General features: G+C 53.4%; 4 protein-coding genes and 1 non-coding gene across 5 annotated transcripts; 3 read left to right on the top strand and 2 right to left on the bottom strand.

The window, feature by feature from the left end:
- Positions 1–14: 14 nt before the first annotated feature.
- Positions 15–2,138, bottom strand: B0I36DRAFT_265666 (FAD binding domain-containing protein). The gene is made up of 6 exons (XM_046151202.1): positions 1,473–2,138; positions 1,314–1,390; positions 1,139–1,247; positions 759–1,063; positions 639–692; positions 15–566 (listed from the first exon to the last, which is right to left on the bottom strand). The coding sequence occupies exons 1-6, from the start codon at positions 1,987–1,989 to the stop codon at positions 102–104; spliced, it is 1,527 nt and encodes a 508-aa protein (XP_046013512.1). The 5' UTR covers positions 1,990–2,138; the 3' UTR covers positions 15–101.
- Positions 2,139–5,434: 3,296 nt separating this feature from the next.
- B0I36DRAFT_347860 (uncharacterized protein) lies at positions 5,435–5,995 on the top strand (the record flags this gene model as incomplete). The annotated part of the gene is made up of 3 exons (XM_046156621.1): positions 5,435–5,560; positions 5,649–5,800; positions 5,860–5,995. 3 exons carry the CDS (start codon positions 5,435–5,437, stop codon positions 5,993–5,995), a joined length of 414 nt encoding a protein of 137 aa, XP_046013511.1.
- A 558-nt stretch (positions 5,996–6,553) lies between these two features.
- On the top strand, positions 6,554–6,635 carry B0I36DRAFT_t72. Its single transcript has one exon. It is a non-coding gene; the product is annotated as a tRNA-Ser (tRNA).
- A 589-nt stretch (positions 6,636–7,224) lies between these two features.
- Positions 7,225–9,302, bottom strand: B0I36DRAFT_319839 (uncharacterized protein). The gene is made up of 2 exons (XM_046153466.1): positions 8,287–9,302; positions 7,225–8,180 (listed from the first exon to the last, which is right to left on the bottom strand). Exons 1-2 carry the CDS (start codon positions 9,221–9,223, stop codon positions 7,384–7,386), a joined length of 1,734 nt encoding a protein of 577 aa, XP_046013510.1. The 5' UTR covers positions 9,224–9,302; the 3' UTR covers positions 7,225–7,383.
- A 1,145-nt stretch (positions 9,303–10,447) lies between these two features.
- On the top strand, positions 10,448–12,835 carry B0I36DRAFT_99629 (P-loop containing nucleoside triphosphate hydrolase protein). Its single transcript, XM_046163709.1, has 4 exons — positions 10,448–11,381; positions 11,447–11,508; positions 11,574–12,078; positions 12,161–12,835. The coding sequence occupies exons 1-4, from the start codon at positions 10,733–10,735 to the stop codon at positions 12,742–12,744; spliced, it is 1,800 nt and encodes a 599-aa protein (XP_046013509.1). The 5' UTR covers positions 10,448–10,732; the 3' UTR covers positions 12,745–12,835.
- Positions 12,836–14,183: the final 1,348 nt, after the last annotated feature.

Raw genomic sequence — 14,183 nt, 5'->3', positions numbered from 1 at the left:
GCGTGTGATGACTGCATCCGCCATAGAGGACCAGAAGGAGCTTCAAAAATTGGACATCAACAGGGCCATTTCTTTTGGTTTCATATTCCCCCACTTCCTCATCAATACTTGAACCCGCCCAACCGCCTAGCAAACATCCCCCGAGGATCCATCCCCCTCTGCAGCTCACTGAACCGCGCATAGTCGCGATAACTCCCCGTCACGTTCTGGTCCCCGGCGGCATCGTTCATAAACAGCGGCAGATACCTCTCCTCGGCAAGCCACACGGGAACCATCTCGTCCAACCACTCCGTCATCGCCCGCGACACCGCGTACCCCTTGGCGTCGTCCAGGCTGGTCGTCCAGCTACCTTGGAACTCGAGAATCAGCCTGTCCGGGTCGCTGCCCCGCAGGCCCATGGCGTTGCCGCCCGCGGCGTCGGAGCTGGCGCCCACGATGGACGGGAGCGGCTGGAAGTCGACGCTGAACTGGGCGGATGCGCGGAGCGGGCTCGCGAGTTCGGTGTACTTGTCACGGATAGCAGTGTAGATGGAGGGGTTAGAAGGGATGAAGGGAATCGTGTAGGTCTGTAACGGCCCATAGTGTCAGTATATCACACTGTTACGATGAATGGCCCAGAAGGAGCGGCAGGTACTTACGCGGAACGAGACTCGTGCGTTGAGGAGCCTGGCTGACTCGCCATTGCTTTTGAGCTGTGTTGATGCGATTAACCACAATATCACCCTGTACTAAGACAAAAAGCAAACCCCCAAACTTACCAAATCTGCGTACGTCCTCGTCCAAGTCGCGTCCAAAAGCGCAGGGATCTTGAGATACTCGGCAAATGGGCCCTCGGAGGGCGGCTCGGGCCCGTCGTAAAAGTAGAAGATGAAGTGCACCTCGACACCTGCTGGGGCAATGATGGTAGAGTGGATCACGGCGGCCTTCGGGTCTGCTGCCCCAGCAGAGACGAAGCCGTGCAGGGCCGCGTAGAGGTCGTCGTCCATTGCCGCGCTATAGACGCGCACGCCGCCCCAGACTTTGCCGATTGGGTGCGGTCTGACCTTGAACTCGGTGACAATGCCTTTCAAAGTGCTCGCTTTGATTAGTACAAAGGCTTTTTCTGGGGGAAAGGATCGCTGAGAATGAGTTGGCTCACCAAATTGGCTGCCACTACCGCGCATGGCGACTGCAATGTCAGGGTGCTGGGCCGCGTCGATGTTGATGATTGACCCGTTGGCCACTACTGTCTCCCAACCTACAATACTCTGGAATACGGTCAGCTGGCGCCTCGGTCCTCTTCGAGATGCTCTTTGCCATATCAGGACACTTACATCGGCAGCCAGGCCATACTGGGCACTAAGAAAGGAGATCCCTCCTTGCAGAAGATAACCGCCAACTCCAACGAGACCTGGCAGAAGGGATCAGCAGACAGACAGAGTTTTAACGCTCTTATTCACGATACATGAACAGCAGCAAATCAGGCGACCTACCAAGTCTCCCCCCGACGACGGTAACACCACTGGGCGCCAAGTCCCCAATCACATCATTCCACTCCCCGCCAGGCTTCACATACGCCAGCCCGGACGCAGCATCATACCTCGCCCCAGCCATGTCCGTCATGGCGATCAGCACGCCGTCGTCGACGGTGGCGTGCCCGACATTCGGGTCGTGCCCGCCGCTGCGCACCGCGAAGTCGACACCGGGAAACCGGCCGAGCACCCGCACCGCGGCCGACACGTGCTCCGCGGACTGCGGGACGACGATGCACGCGGGCCTGACGCTGCGCAGGGCCGTCGACCAGTACGACTGCCGCTCCTGGTTGTACTGGATGAGGTCCTGCTGCGGGTGGTAGACCTGTTTGGGGGGTAGCAGGGCCGCGATCTCGGAGCAGGCCTGGAGCGTGGAGGACGTTGGTGTTGCGAGGACAACGACCGCGGGCGGGAGGAGCAGGCAGAGTGTCAGGGCCGCCGCGAGGACGCGGAAGGGGGCGATGATGAATATCATCATGATTAGCAGCCTGACGCCTGGGTTTGCCCTTTTGCTGGTGACTGCTCCTGTGAGGTTGAGAAGTTAGGGAAAGAGAAGAAACAGGACGGATTTGGCTGGAAGATGTAATGGTATATAACAGCGCTTTCAGCGAAAATGATCACCGGCGCAAAGGTGCCGCGCTGCTTCAGGGTATAGACCCCGGCACGACAGATCATCATGGCTCGAAAGTGACATGGGAATTGCCGCTGCCCGATGTAGTCAGTCGCTGGTGCTACCTTGGCGGTTTCCAGCAAAGCATTCGTACTCCCTCATGGCCTTGCAGAGGGACACCTTGCGAGGTCACGTTGAAGCTACTGCAGGCCTGCGCCATGATCGAAAGAGACCAGCGGAAGATCGCCTGTTAACAATTGCCCATGTTCCGAGGCACCAAAGCTATCAAAGGCTAAATTACCTGTCAGTGGTAAGCAACGCTGTAGGGATCGTGCGATAACCCCTGCTGCGCCGAGGTATCCGACGATCACTATCTCGAATGGTACTTGGCCCCGCTTTTGATCAGGCAAAGTGATGCGGGATTATCTTGGAGGTATGGCAAGGCAATCTATACGAATACGGACGCGAGCTTGTACACACGGGAAGTCATGGCCCATTGTGAAACCGCCGTGCATATGTTTTCGACAGCGGTCGATCGCGAGTACAGATGAAGGCCGAGGGATGACAGAAGTTCCATGGCTTTTTGGAGCTGGTGCTTTTTGGAGCTGGTTAATGAGGGCTCTGGTCTGATATTCTGGGATTGATCATCTTGGTTAGCAGCGATATACACCTGAATGGAGCATTTCCGCTGGCTCGAAGCAAAGGGAAACACACCAGCCTAATAGGTAATTGTGTTCAGAGCTTTCTCCCGTCCTTGGTTCTCATAGCACTGCTCATCCTGGTAATACGAAGCATCGCCGTGGCCTCCGCGATGGTGTTGCGCAGTACCGAGCGAGCCTTAGATCATGGAATAATCAATACCGCGTGCTGCCGATTCGTCTGTTCGCGGCCAGCAGACAATGCTTGGTGTCGAATCCCTGGGAGTTGTTTACTGGCGTTGAACATGAATAGTAAATTGAGCAATCGCCACTTGCGGGAAAGCGCAAGAATATTCCGACTCACCCGTAGAATTCAATAGGAGGGTGATTCACGATCGCGCAACGATCGCATAGTGCCCACCCAGAAGTTCAGTGCCAGAACTGAAAGGGAATCCGTCATACCCTCTCCAGAAGATAGGCAATCATAGCAGATATTTGAGAGCAAAAGTATCTAGCGGATTCTTGTGCCCGATCTGCTTTCGGCTACCCAAGCAGGATCATGATAAGATAGTCAAGACGCGAATTTACAACTCTTCACATATCGTGCTTGATAGATACTTTAGTTCTTTACGGGAATCAAGCCCATACCTTGTATAAACCATGGGCGCCTACTCGCTCACATTACGTCATAATTTCTATTCGCCGAAGCCCTCAAGAGCCACTGGTAACGCTCCCAGCGCGTGTTGACTGATCCTGACGCATGAGGCGAGGTTTCTGCGGGGTAGATGATTCCCACTTATCACGAGGCTCTCTACCACGCAACCGACAACAGACCTCAATCCTTGCGGATATCATGAAGGGCGTGGACCGGGTCTGAAAAGGCGAGGGGCGGTTTCGAGGTAGCACATACAGCTGGCGAGAGAGTCCTTGAGAATCGCGGAAGGCGGACTCATTAGGGCACACGATGAGCTTGATCAAGTGCACAGTGGCTCAACGCGACTGCCAGATCGACTAAAATGGACTTGTATTCATCCCACGTGATTTGAGGCATGATGTGGGCCTCGCAATATGTGCGGCAACGTGCTACGGATCTACTGCTTGTACTTATTCACGTAGCATGTTCTGGTGGAGAAAGACTTTAAGCACTTGTTCGATGGTAAGGGTTATGAAGCTACATAGAGTAGGAAGGCGGACATCTGAACTGATGTGTTTCCTTGAAATAAGGCAATGCACAGCCCCATATGTTTCCAAAAATGGGGTCAACGGCAAATTACGAAATTGCATCGCATCCTAACGTCCGAGAGGCAGGTCCAAGTACCATACGCCTGGGTCTGTGTAATGATGGGGGCTAATCAGCGTGTCTGTTGAAGAAATCCAAAGGCCCTCGGTAAGCCACAGCCTTCAAGATCGCTTTGTTTGTTAAGCCAAGAACACAGCCCCCCGGGTGGTACTCGCAGCCCTGTTCCTGACGGTATGAGGTAACCGGACGAAATCGGACGGACACATAGGAGAGCGTTGACCGCTTCATGCCAGCCTTAAAAACGGGGCAGATCGGTTTAGAGTACCGGATCGGGAAGCCCGGCGCTGCCATGAAGAGCGCCTGGGTCGAAATCGACCCACGGCACTGGCCCGGTCAGGCGTTGTGGATCTCACCGTGTAAATCCAGCAATCAGAGCATGAGAACGGGGTGATGGCTTAATATACTCGACGGGTCCAAAGCGAGGTCTCCCCACAAGCCCCTTAGACTTACGTACGGACAGTACTCCCATTGGCTCAGGATGCACAGACTTCACTGGGCTGCCGGTGCGTAAAAGATGGGTGGTCAATGCGTATGGTGTTCCTGCCAACCCTCCCTTGATCTTGATTCGGCCAAAGATCCTCGAAGCAGGTCTGTAGAAAATGGCATAGTTGGAAAGTTCTTGGCTGATGCTGTTTTGTACGCCTTGCATATTGTTTTGAGGAAAGATTTGCAACGGCGGAATCATGCCATGCCAAGTACTAGCTTATGGTACAATGCTACGCCTATTCATTGGCGCATGAATCCAAGCCCATGATGCGAATCAGTGGTAAGGGTCGGCTTCATTATTTCTCGCCGTGGAGAACTTCTGTTTTTAGATCCAGGTTCGGGGATGTCGCGGCTTCTGCCGTCCGCAGACTGGAGCTAAACCGCTCCACAAGCACACAGGGATATGGTGTACAGCCTGGCATTTCTGGGTCCAAGTGACGGCCTGGGTGGCGAGCACGAGAAGTCCGTCCACCATTTGGAATCTGAAGGTGGCACTCGAGGCGCCAAGACGCTAATCTCTGAATTCATGGAGCATGTAGCTCAGACAACGCAACTGTTAATCGATAGACATTCAATCAGTTAGATTGGATGAAAGGCAAGAACACTCCACTAATAAGTGCAGTCTCTTTAATGGGCATGATTTAATTGTTAGTGAAATGGCATTTTGTGGAGCGGTCGAGTGCCATCTCCAGATTCCATATGGTGCCGTCGCCGCGGACAGTCTGCCGGGTTCAACGTGAGAAGGTATAAAACCCGGCTGCTATACAGGTGTCTTTGCATCTTCTCATCTCCATCATCAACGCTCGTCCTTCAGATCAGCTTGCTCTTCCGCATTCATTGTCAAGCCATTTTACTAGCACATTTCAAGCTTCCATCCACTACAAGCAACATGGTTACCTTTGCCAGCAGTATCTCCGTTGTGTTCGGCCTCTTGGCCCTCGCCAGCGCCGCGCCTTCGCTCCAAGGCCGCGACGTGTCGTGCAGAGACGACCTCGGTGCCCCTGACTTTGGTCATGTAAGCGCTCAGATACAGACTCGCAAAGCATCCTCAGCCTGGTTCGGGAAGTATTCGCACTTACTGACTTGGTGCGCATCACAAACAGGCTAGCGAAGCTGTCGAGTGCATCAACTATCTTGCCGGCTTGGGCAACCAGGCCTGCGTTTCGTCCATCAGTGGTGTCAATTTCTGCCGCCGTGGCAGTACCCAGATTACGGGACTCTCTAAGACTGGGAAGAACGGCGCCACCTCGAGCTGGTAAGACTTTCCCACCGTGATACACATCATTCACATGCTAACCTTGAGCCGTGTCACAGCGCAAACGTCGCCCGTGCTGCCGGCGCCATCATGGATCGCTGCACCCGACAAGCGGCTGATGGAGTGCTGTTCGTTAAGGGCTCCAACGAGGCCTGGGGCAACGGCGACCTGCTCGTCGACATCCGCAAGGTCTAGTCAGTGTCCGTGGGATTTTCCTCTTAGTCAACTCGACGGAAAGACCGTCCTTCCTTCTCCAGAGAGACTGTATCCCTTAGTCGCGTTTACTTGGGTTTCCCATATTCGTGTAAAATAGTGATGAGTAGTGAATGGAAGCGATTAGTACATCGCTCGAGAGTTGGCGGACCCTGCGGGTTTATTTGAGTAGGAGCTATCGAACCGACAGTTCAATATAATCATGTACGGGAGACAAGGCCCAGCAAAGCATTTTGTCTTGACGCCTTGTAAAATGGTGCAAGCCAGAAAACAACTACGACGAATTTTACGACCCTGCTGAACTCTGTGCTGATCAATCTGGGTCTCTTGACAAGGTGCCGTGGAACGGCGGACCGATGTACCTAGGTATCCACAAAAGAAAACCCGAAAAATCCACATTGCTGCCAGCCTGAGAAATTGACTGGCACCCGCCACAATCAGTGGAATGCCTCGAAGAATGGGCTAGCCTTCCAGAAAAATCTCCACAATTTTCCTGTATATTATATGATAGCGCCACTCCCTCTCACCAATCACAGGAAAGGCATTGTGGCAGAGTGGTCTAATGCGATAGACTAGAAATCTATTTCCTTCGGGAGCGTCTGTTCGAATCAGGCCAATGTCGCTGTATAGCATCAGCGGGCGTCTACAGACGCCTTCATTTTTTGCATTACGGTCAGTATCCGTGGTGGTGCGGATTTTTCAGGGGTTGATTTGGCCTTTTTCTGTGGCCGGGGTTGTTTTTTGGGCCTGCAAGGGGTCCGGCTACACCGTGAAGACGGTATTACTGGGTTGCGACTGCCAGAAAATGAGCTCCAAGTCAAACTTGAAGTGCATTAGTTAAGTATCTGCCGTGTTATCAATTTTCACGCCTGCCCGAAATTGTTATATTTTTGGCAGATTCGGGGGGGTTTTGCTCAACCATCGCGCCCACACGTCTTTTCACACAAACGTACTGATGTCCACGCCGAATGATTTACTTACCACTGTTCTCAGGTGCAGGCGATGCATTGTAAACAGCCACATGGGCAGTGGTTGTGTCACTCGTGCATTTTTGCCACTGAAGCACTTCAGGGCCTGATGATTTTGGTTTTTCTTTCCGTTGCACTCTAAGCACCAGTCCTATTGCTTTAGTATATGCTGGACTGTTGTGAGATTGTTCCTATGGTGAATCAAGTGTTGCGCAACTTGCCAGTCATACTCGCAATCGAAAGCCTTATTATTCATCTAATCTATTCTAGCATCAGCCCTTTGAAGAGAAATGCGGATCGCCATTATCATCACTGGCGGCACGACCAGAATGGGCCAAGTGGTCTCGTACCGAAGATGATAGTATGCTCAATTTCACGTTGTCCTGTTCTAGAAAATCCGGGCTAAGTAAAGTTCCAGTCCTTGGTCGAGAGACCAAGTACCTCGAAACGTCGAATAATGCGTTGCTCCTCCTCTTCGTTTTGCCCTTTGATACGCTTAAGCCTACGCTTCCCAGCTACTGTACGAGACATTTCATCCACCTGAAACGCAAGCCTTTCGCCGTCCCTGCCCTCTCGCGTGTCCTGTATGACTGTGCGCTTCTCCAACTTGTCCGAATCAAGTTGCGACTCGAAACCTTCGAAGACGATGAACCCAGCTGCTACAATAGTGGCGTGTTGCGTGGGGACGTCGACGTTGAAGCCTCCGGAGTCCTTCTGGCGACGAAACATGCCCGGATATGGGCCACTGAAAACCAAGGGGTGTCGATACTCGTGATGTAGAAGGTGTAGCAAGACAGCCTGCCTGTCCACTCTTGCAGCCTTGGCCAGCTCTGAGACACTCCGGCAAACGACCTGCATGCGGAGGAAGTCGTGCCACGGCCAGTTCTCCACGTACCGGCTCTTGGCCACCACGAGGAAAGCACCGACGAGGAGCCAGCTGAACATGACCAGCTGGAAGGGGTCCACACCCGGCAGACTATCCTTTACAACGAAGGGTAGTGGGATGCTGCCGAGAATGGCGCCTATAGCGATAACTAGAGCAGTGCTTGAGTATCGCTTTGTGCTCACGCTGACAGTATCTTGTGTTACAGTCCAGCTCAGGATCTCGGCCTTCCGAGATGCATAGTCCTGCAAGACCTGTGCGACACCTTGCCGCAGCAAATACTCGGGGGAGTCATTGCCGATGTCTACTTCTGTATCTGTGCGAACGAGAGGACTAGGTTAGTAGCGCGAAACTACACAGAGATCCTCATCACCACTCTGATGATGAGCTATCAAAGTGGTTAAGAATGGAAAGTCCCTCACCGTCCTCTGAAACCATGAGTGGCGCTTTGAACGGCGGCAAAACACCGGCCTCCCTCTTGGCATCTCGTGATCTGGCAGCATGATTCCATCGCATGCTTAAATTTACCTCAAGCCTCGGGAAATTCTCGACTGATACCTGCAAGGCAGGCTGTGGGGGTTCATTTGCTGCTCTCACGAAAACGCTTAGTAGTGTATCTAGGGAAGTCACTCTCGCAGACTGGCCTGCAATGGCCATTGGCAGGAGGAGAGACACAACATGATCCAGTCGAGTGGTCTCAACAGTGCCTGTATCAGGTTTGGGCTGAGAATTGTCACTCTGGCAGTTCCAGACGACCTTGACTGAGTTGTCCGAATGACTGGCCGGAATGTCTTCGACCTGGCCTATTTTGCGTGATATTGCCAGCAGAAGTTTGAGAGCTGTATAGCTTCGAAGCATGTCCTTGATATTGGTAGATGTTTGGATTGCACCGCTCCCGTTTATGGTAAACTGACGCAGTTCTTGGTCGAGCCCACTTCGACAGAGAAGCGTGCGCAGTTGGTCTCCAAGGAGGAGGAATCGGACGTCGAGGGAGGATAACACCGCGGACACCAACGTATGGAGCTGATCACGGAACAAGCTTTTGCCCTGATAGTACCCGATGTCCCAATCAGTGTCATTTGGAAACACGACCGGCTTTTTCTCATCTCCAGGAAACTCGATAACAATGACATCTTCACTCTTTTGCATGGTGTTGATTTGTCGAAGAACGTCTTCTGCGCGCGCCAACGAGTTCTCTGCCCACCGTGTTGGATCCAGGGCAATGGTCTTGAGCTTGACTGACCAACGTGCAAGGACTGCAATGTAATGATTGCTGAAGCTCCTCACATCAGTGACGCGGACGATCCACCAAGCAAGCGAGCGAAAGACATGATCCAGCAGGGCATGATATGCCATCATATTCCGTCTTCCGTCTGGGAGAAGTTTAGGACGATGGCCCGTAACGCCAGCAGGGCGGTCCAAAAAGCGCGTTCTGAGGTGAACGCGAGATCTCATGAGTCTGTCGTAATTGTCCTCGGTCACATAGTGACTTAGTGCCACCAGTGCATTGTCGTGGTTGATGATTTGCAGCGCGTTCTCGAGCTGGCCGACTATGTCTGATAATTCGGAATAGCCGACTGAGTCCGTGATGCCCAAAGTGCCAAAGCTGTTGAATATCTCTGGTACCTCGGACTGACTAGCAAAGCGGACCAGCTGACTTATTTCCAGCTGCAGGTTGCTATTTTCGTCCTCGACTGTGATGCCAAAGAATGCAGAGTTGTCAAATGCTGGTAAATCTCTCAGAGTTACGCCGGACTCAGGAAGATCATAGCGCAGATAGTCTGTCGCTCTAGCGTATATTGCATCCTCGTCGAGGACTATATGATCTTCTTCCTTGTGTAGGTCGGGAGTCGACCTGTCTGCATTTGCCTGATTCTCCTCATCTCTTGGTTGCATGCAGTCAGTGGTCTTGTTCTTCCTGGCTGCCAAGCACAGCGGGGCAGACTGTCATCCTGCTAGGCGCACTTACGAAGTCCTGCTGCTCTGGATCGCCATATCGGGCTGAGCGTGGCTTGACTTGTGTCAAAAGCACTAGTAAAGTCTTCGGTGTGATGCTGCTTGCGTAGAAGAAGAGGGAGTGAAATGATGAGGAGGGCTGAGGGGGGATAAGCATTGCGGCCCGCCCCCGTCTCCCCTGCAGAGACCAAAGGCCTCGCCCCAATGGCTCCTCAGCTCTATGCACATCAGATTAACGACCCCGGCCCTGCAGCTTGCGGCGCAGCTGACCCCTGCCATCGCAATATTGGCACCACAGCCTGGGCGGCAAGGCTCGCTCATGGCCGAGGAATCAGGACTTCCCCCGCTCCCTCCATGATTCCTCAAAGCCTGCGTGGCACGATCGGCCGCCGCACAGCAAGTCCAATGCCTTGTATTCTTTTCTTCCAGCTCTGACAACCGAGCGCGAACCCTAAGCTTGCTGGAATCCCCCGCCCCTGAGCGCATGAACGAAGTCGCCGATCTCGGCACGTGCCCCTTGAGCCCCAAGTCGTTGCCTGCTTCACGCCTCCGAGCGACCAGTACGATACTACAGAGTCAAAGATCATGATGGATCTCGAGCCTTATCTGAAACTGAAGGAGAAAATGGGCGCGAAGGATGAAGGAGGTGTAAAAACTTCAGGTTGCACCCCCCAGGCGTATCATGGCCATAGCCACAACTAACGTCGTGCGATAGTCATCAAGTACGCCTACACTGAGCTCTTGGAGAAACAGCGAAAGGAGGGAGGAGAACCCCTGGTCATACAAAAGTCATCTGGCGTGAGCGCCAGAGATACAAGCTCTCCGTACAGCCAGTATGCGATTGTGGAGCGGGACCGGGTCAACAACAAAGGGGAGAACGAAGGAGCAGGCCTTGAGATTCAGAGTGAATTCATGCAAGAGGCACTCCGATCAATCATTGGCAAACACTCACAGATTGGCACCAGCGCCGATCCTATCATCTTCGAGAAGCCGTACTATGCGCTGTTCCACTGCCGTAAAGAGCTGCGGGAGATGGCTACACGTGCAAGCAACGTACCAGAACAAACCCAGCACCTCGGATGGCTCAACGATTTCATATCGAATAACCTCAAAGCTCTTGGCAAAGTACAGACAGGCCTTGTAGACAAGGGACTCATCGACTTCAAGCACCTACCTCTCATATTCGAAGCAGGTAGTGTTGTTGTGGGCCAGCTCCTGGTGCATGGCGAGCATATCAAGACTCCAGCTAAAGCTCACAAGACAAAGCAGCCAGAATGCTTCCTATTCCACCGACTATCTGAGCCTGTCAAAGACGAGAATACGGGGATGAAGTACATTGACATCGAAGTGCTGCGATGGGGATACAATGGCTCCATGTTCGGATTGACCAAGGAGAAGACGCGTATCAAAGAGTTCGCAGGGTCAAAGAAGATCACAGACCTTGACTGCTTCCCATTGCAGTACCTCGGGGAAGAGGAGAAGAACTCTTTGATTCCAAGACTCGTCCAGAGGGGCAAGATGTGGTGCCAAAATGTCGATGCGAGCAATTTCCAATACCAAGGTAGGATTGGTGGAAGGAAACTCCAGAATTTCATTTTAGGCGACGTATTTACTGACTTCTCACAGGTATTGCCATGGTGCCAGAGGAGTCTAAGCGGGGTTGGGAAACCAACCTTGTGCCAAAAGCGGTGGGTTTGCAGACAAGTATCATTGCCAACCTTTAAACCTACTTGCTGACATTGTTGTCCTCCAGCTATCTGGCCGCATCATCCTGGATCACCATGCCTTTATGCGCGCTTTCCCGGCATTAGGCAACCCGCTCTACAGCAGCGGCTCGTCCGAGGGCGCGGAAGATGATCAGGATGCAGCGCTATCGAACAACGCGCCTAGTCCAGCTGATTTGTGGACACTGTCATCCAAAATCACCATATATAGACTCGGGCTATGGAGCTTTTTTGACAGGCAGGATTTCAAGCCAACAGATGCCCAAGCCCTACTCTGCCCAGGAACGTCGCTAGGGTACAGCTTGCAAGGGAAAGAATGGGGCTACTTCGACGTTGATCTGCTCAACAATGTCGAGTGGGCCAAAGATCCGCTTGGAAAACTGGAGGTTCCCCAGATTCAGAAGGACATGCTTCTTGATCTGATCACCGATCACAACACTAAATCTGTGGGTATGGACGTGGCAGCTGGGAAAGGAGAGGGCTTGATATTTCTGCTGTGCGGTCCGCCCGGCTGTGGCAAGACACTCACGGCCGGTAAGTCTTTAAAGGCTACCTGAAAACCACTCAGGCATGCGCCTTTGCTGCCCATCGCTAATGACTCATCTATCGTGAACAGAAATGATGGCGGAACAACAAAAACGAGCCCTCATCCGTGTCACATCAGGCGACCTCGGGGACCATCCTGGCGAAGTCGATCAGCGTCTGACGGCCTTGCTCGAACTCGCCTTGCGGGCCTCTGCGGTAGTTCTGATCGACGAGGCTGATACCTTTCTCGCGAAACGAACTCGTGGCGGCTCGATTGGGGATTACTTCCACAATGCCATTGTTGCTATTTTCCTCAAGCAGTTGGAATACTTTCCTGGTATCATCTTCCTCACGACCAACCAGGACGACGACATCGACCCGGCTGTCATATCACGTGTGATTCGTCTACGTTATGGACGACTCAATCCCAGTGGCAGGGCAAAGATATGGAGACACCACTTGTCCCGCGCCGAGAAGGTTCCTAGTGAAAATGAGCTAGACCAGCTGTGCGCTCGCCTGGGCGAGGCCTTCGAGCTGGACGGTAGGGAGATCAAAACACTGTCCAACCTGTCATTGACGATATGCCGAAGTAGGAAGCGGGAGATCTCAGAGGAAGTGGTCAGGCAGCTCTTCGACTTGACACATGGGACCAGCGTCATTGGCTCGCGTGCGTAGCATTGTCACACGAAAGGGCTGGTCACACGAATTGCGCGAGCAGACCACGCACGATGTAGACATCCAATATATCACATTAGATCAGGCCAGACGTCATATCTCCCAAGGAGCCCCTAAGCAGGTACTCTGGAACAACGCCGAGCACCTGGCGCTGCGAACGAGATTCTCCGTGCTCCCCATGACAGTCTCAAACGCAGCCTCATTCGCAGATGCTCCGCCGCCATCCCCGGAATCCACGGGACTGACATAGCCCAACTGTTTCGGCGGCTGGTAATGATTCATGACCTGCGGGTTGACCACGAGACACTTCAACTTGCCCTTGCTGCAATAACCTGACAGCGCGACGTCAAAAGCCTCGAGCCCGTTCTCCGAGAAGCCTAGCTCGACAATCTTGCGCTCAACGAGCTCAGAACAGCCACCGCCCACGAGTTCCGCCACTACCGCGACGAGCAGTTCCACGGAACCACCGCTGCAAACCGCGCCGTACATCCCCCCTAGCCATGCGGACGAAGACTCCCCCGCATCGCCGTCGTCGTCATCGCAGTCCAACGTGGCGATCCTAGCAGGAGGGATAGGCGGTGGTGTCGGCGGCGCCATCCTGCTCGCATCCCTGGCCGCCCTGATACTGTACAGGGTCAGGAGGAAGCGCAGAGGAGCGAGTGACGGCACCGACCGCTCTCGAGGAGGGATGATGATGGCGGGAGGGAACAACAAGTTCCCGACGATATCACTGTCACCAGAATACAACAACCATAACCACAGCCATACAAACCACTATCATACGTACCACACTGGACACTCGTACCCCCCGCCGTTGCAGCCCGGCTCTGACGCCGAGTCGGGGTGCAGGAGCAGCAGCAGCAGCGGTGACGACAAGACGACGGACATGAAGTCTTACGAGCATGGATATGGGGGTCATGGCGTCGGCAGAAGCATGCAGAATTTGATGCAGCCGTTGTCACCACCTCGAGCAGCGTGGCTCTCGCCACCACAGGGGATTGCTGAACTGCCTGGGGATCATCATAGCCGATATCATCCTGTAGAGTTATGATGGAATTGCTTGAAGGAATGCAGTCGGGAGGATATGCCTTGGTGTACACGGGCCCAATCTGGGGGTTAGCATGATCTACAACTGGGAATTATCCTCAAACAAATCAAGCAAGACTTTTTTAGTGAGGGCGCATGTGCATGTCGAAGCACGCTGAGGCACAGTCACGGGGTCGTGCTTTGCAGCAAGGTACTCCTGTTAGTTTTGCCCACGAGTCTACGACAGGATTCCTGACAAAGGATGCAAAATGTTCCGTGGAAGGAATCAACATTGTGCATGGGCGATGGCCCCTACTCCCACCCAACACGGGAGAGACTGCCTTGGAGGGGCAAGCGTCGTCAAGCAGCGAGACGCGCCTTTGTGGGGAAGGGAAGCTCACCGTTAAGTGCGT

The sequence above is a fragment of the Microdochium trichocladiopsis genome (assembly GCF_020744255.1).
Source record: "Microdochium trichocladiopsis strain MPI-CAGE-CH-0230 chromosome Unknown B0I36scaffold_4, whole genome shotgun sequence".
Classification (NCBI taxonomy): Eukaryota; Fungi; Ascomycota; class Sordariomycetes; order Xylariales; family Microdochiaceae; genus Microdochium; species Microdochium trichocladiopsis.
The sequence above is the reverse complement of the archived record's forward strand: the minus strand, read 5'-3'. Positions and strand labels throughout refer to the sequence as shown.

Coding starts and splice junctions, on each gene's coding strand:
- B0I36DRAFT_99629 (XM_046163709.1), top strand. CDS start 10,733: ATGCAAGAGGCACTCCGATCAATCATTGGCAAACACTCACAGATTGGC. Junction 11,382..11,446: donor GAGCAATTTCCAATACCAAG/GTAGGATTGGTG, acceptor GACTTCTCACAG/GTATTGCCATGGTGCCAGAG. Junction 12,079..12,160: donor TGGCAAGACACTCACGGCCG/GTAAGTCTTTAA, acceptor TATCGTGAACAG/AAATGATGGCGGAACAACAA.
- B0I36DRAFT_319839 (XM_046153466.1), bottom strand. CDS start 9,223: ATGATGGCATATCATGCCCTGCTGGATCATGTCTTTCGCTCGCTTGCT. Junction 8,181..8,286: donor ACTCATGGTTTCAGAGGACG/GTGAGGGACTTT, acceptor TCGTTCGCACAG/ATACAGAAGTAGACATCGGC.
- B0I36DRAFT_265666 (XM_046151202.1), bottom strand. CDS start 1,989: ATGATGATATTCATCATCGCCCCCTTCCGCGTCCTCGCGGCGGCCCTG. Junction 1,391..1,472: donor CGTCGTCGGGGGGAGACTTG/GTAGGTCGCCTG, acceptor CCCTTCTGCCAG/GTCTCGTTGGAGTTGGCGGT. Junction 693..758: donor CGAGGACGTACGCAGATTTG/GTAAGTTTGGGG, acceptor GCATCAACACAG/CTCAAAAGCAATGGCGAGTC.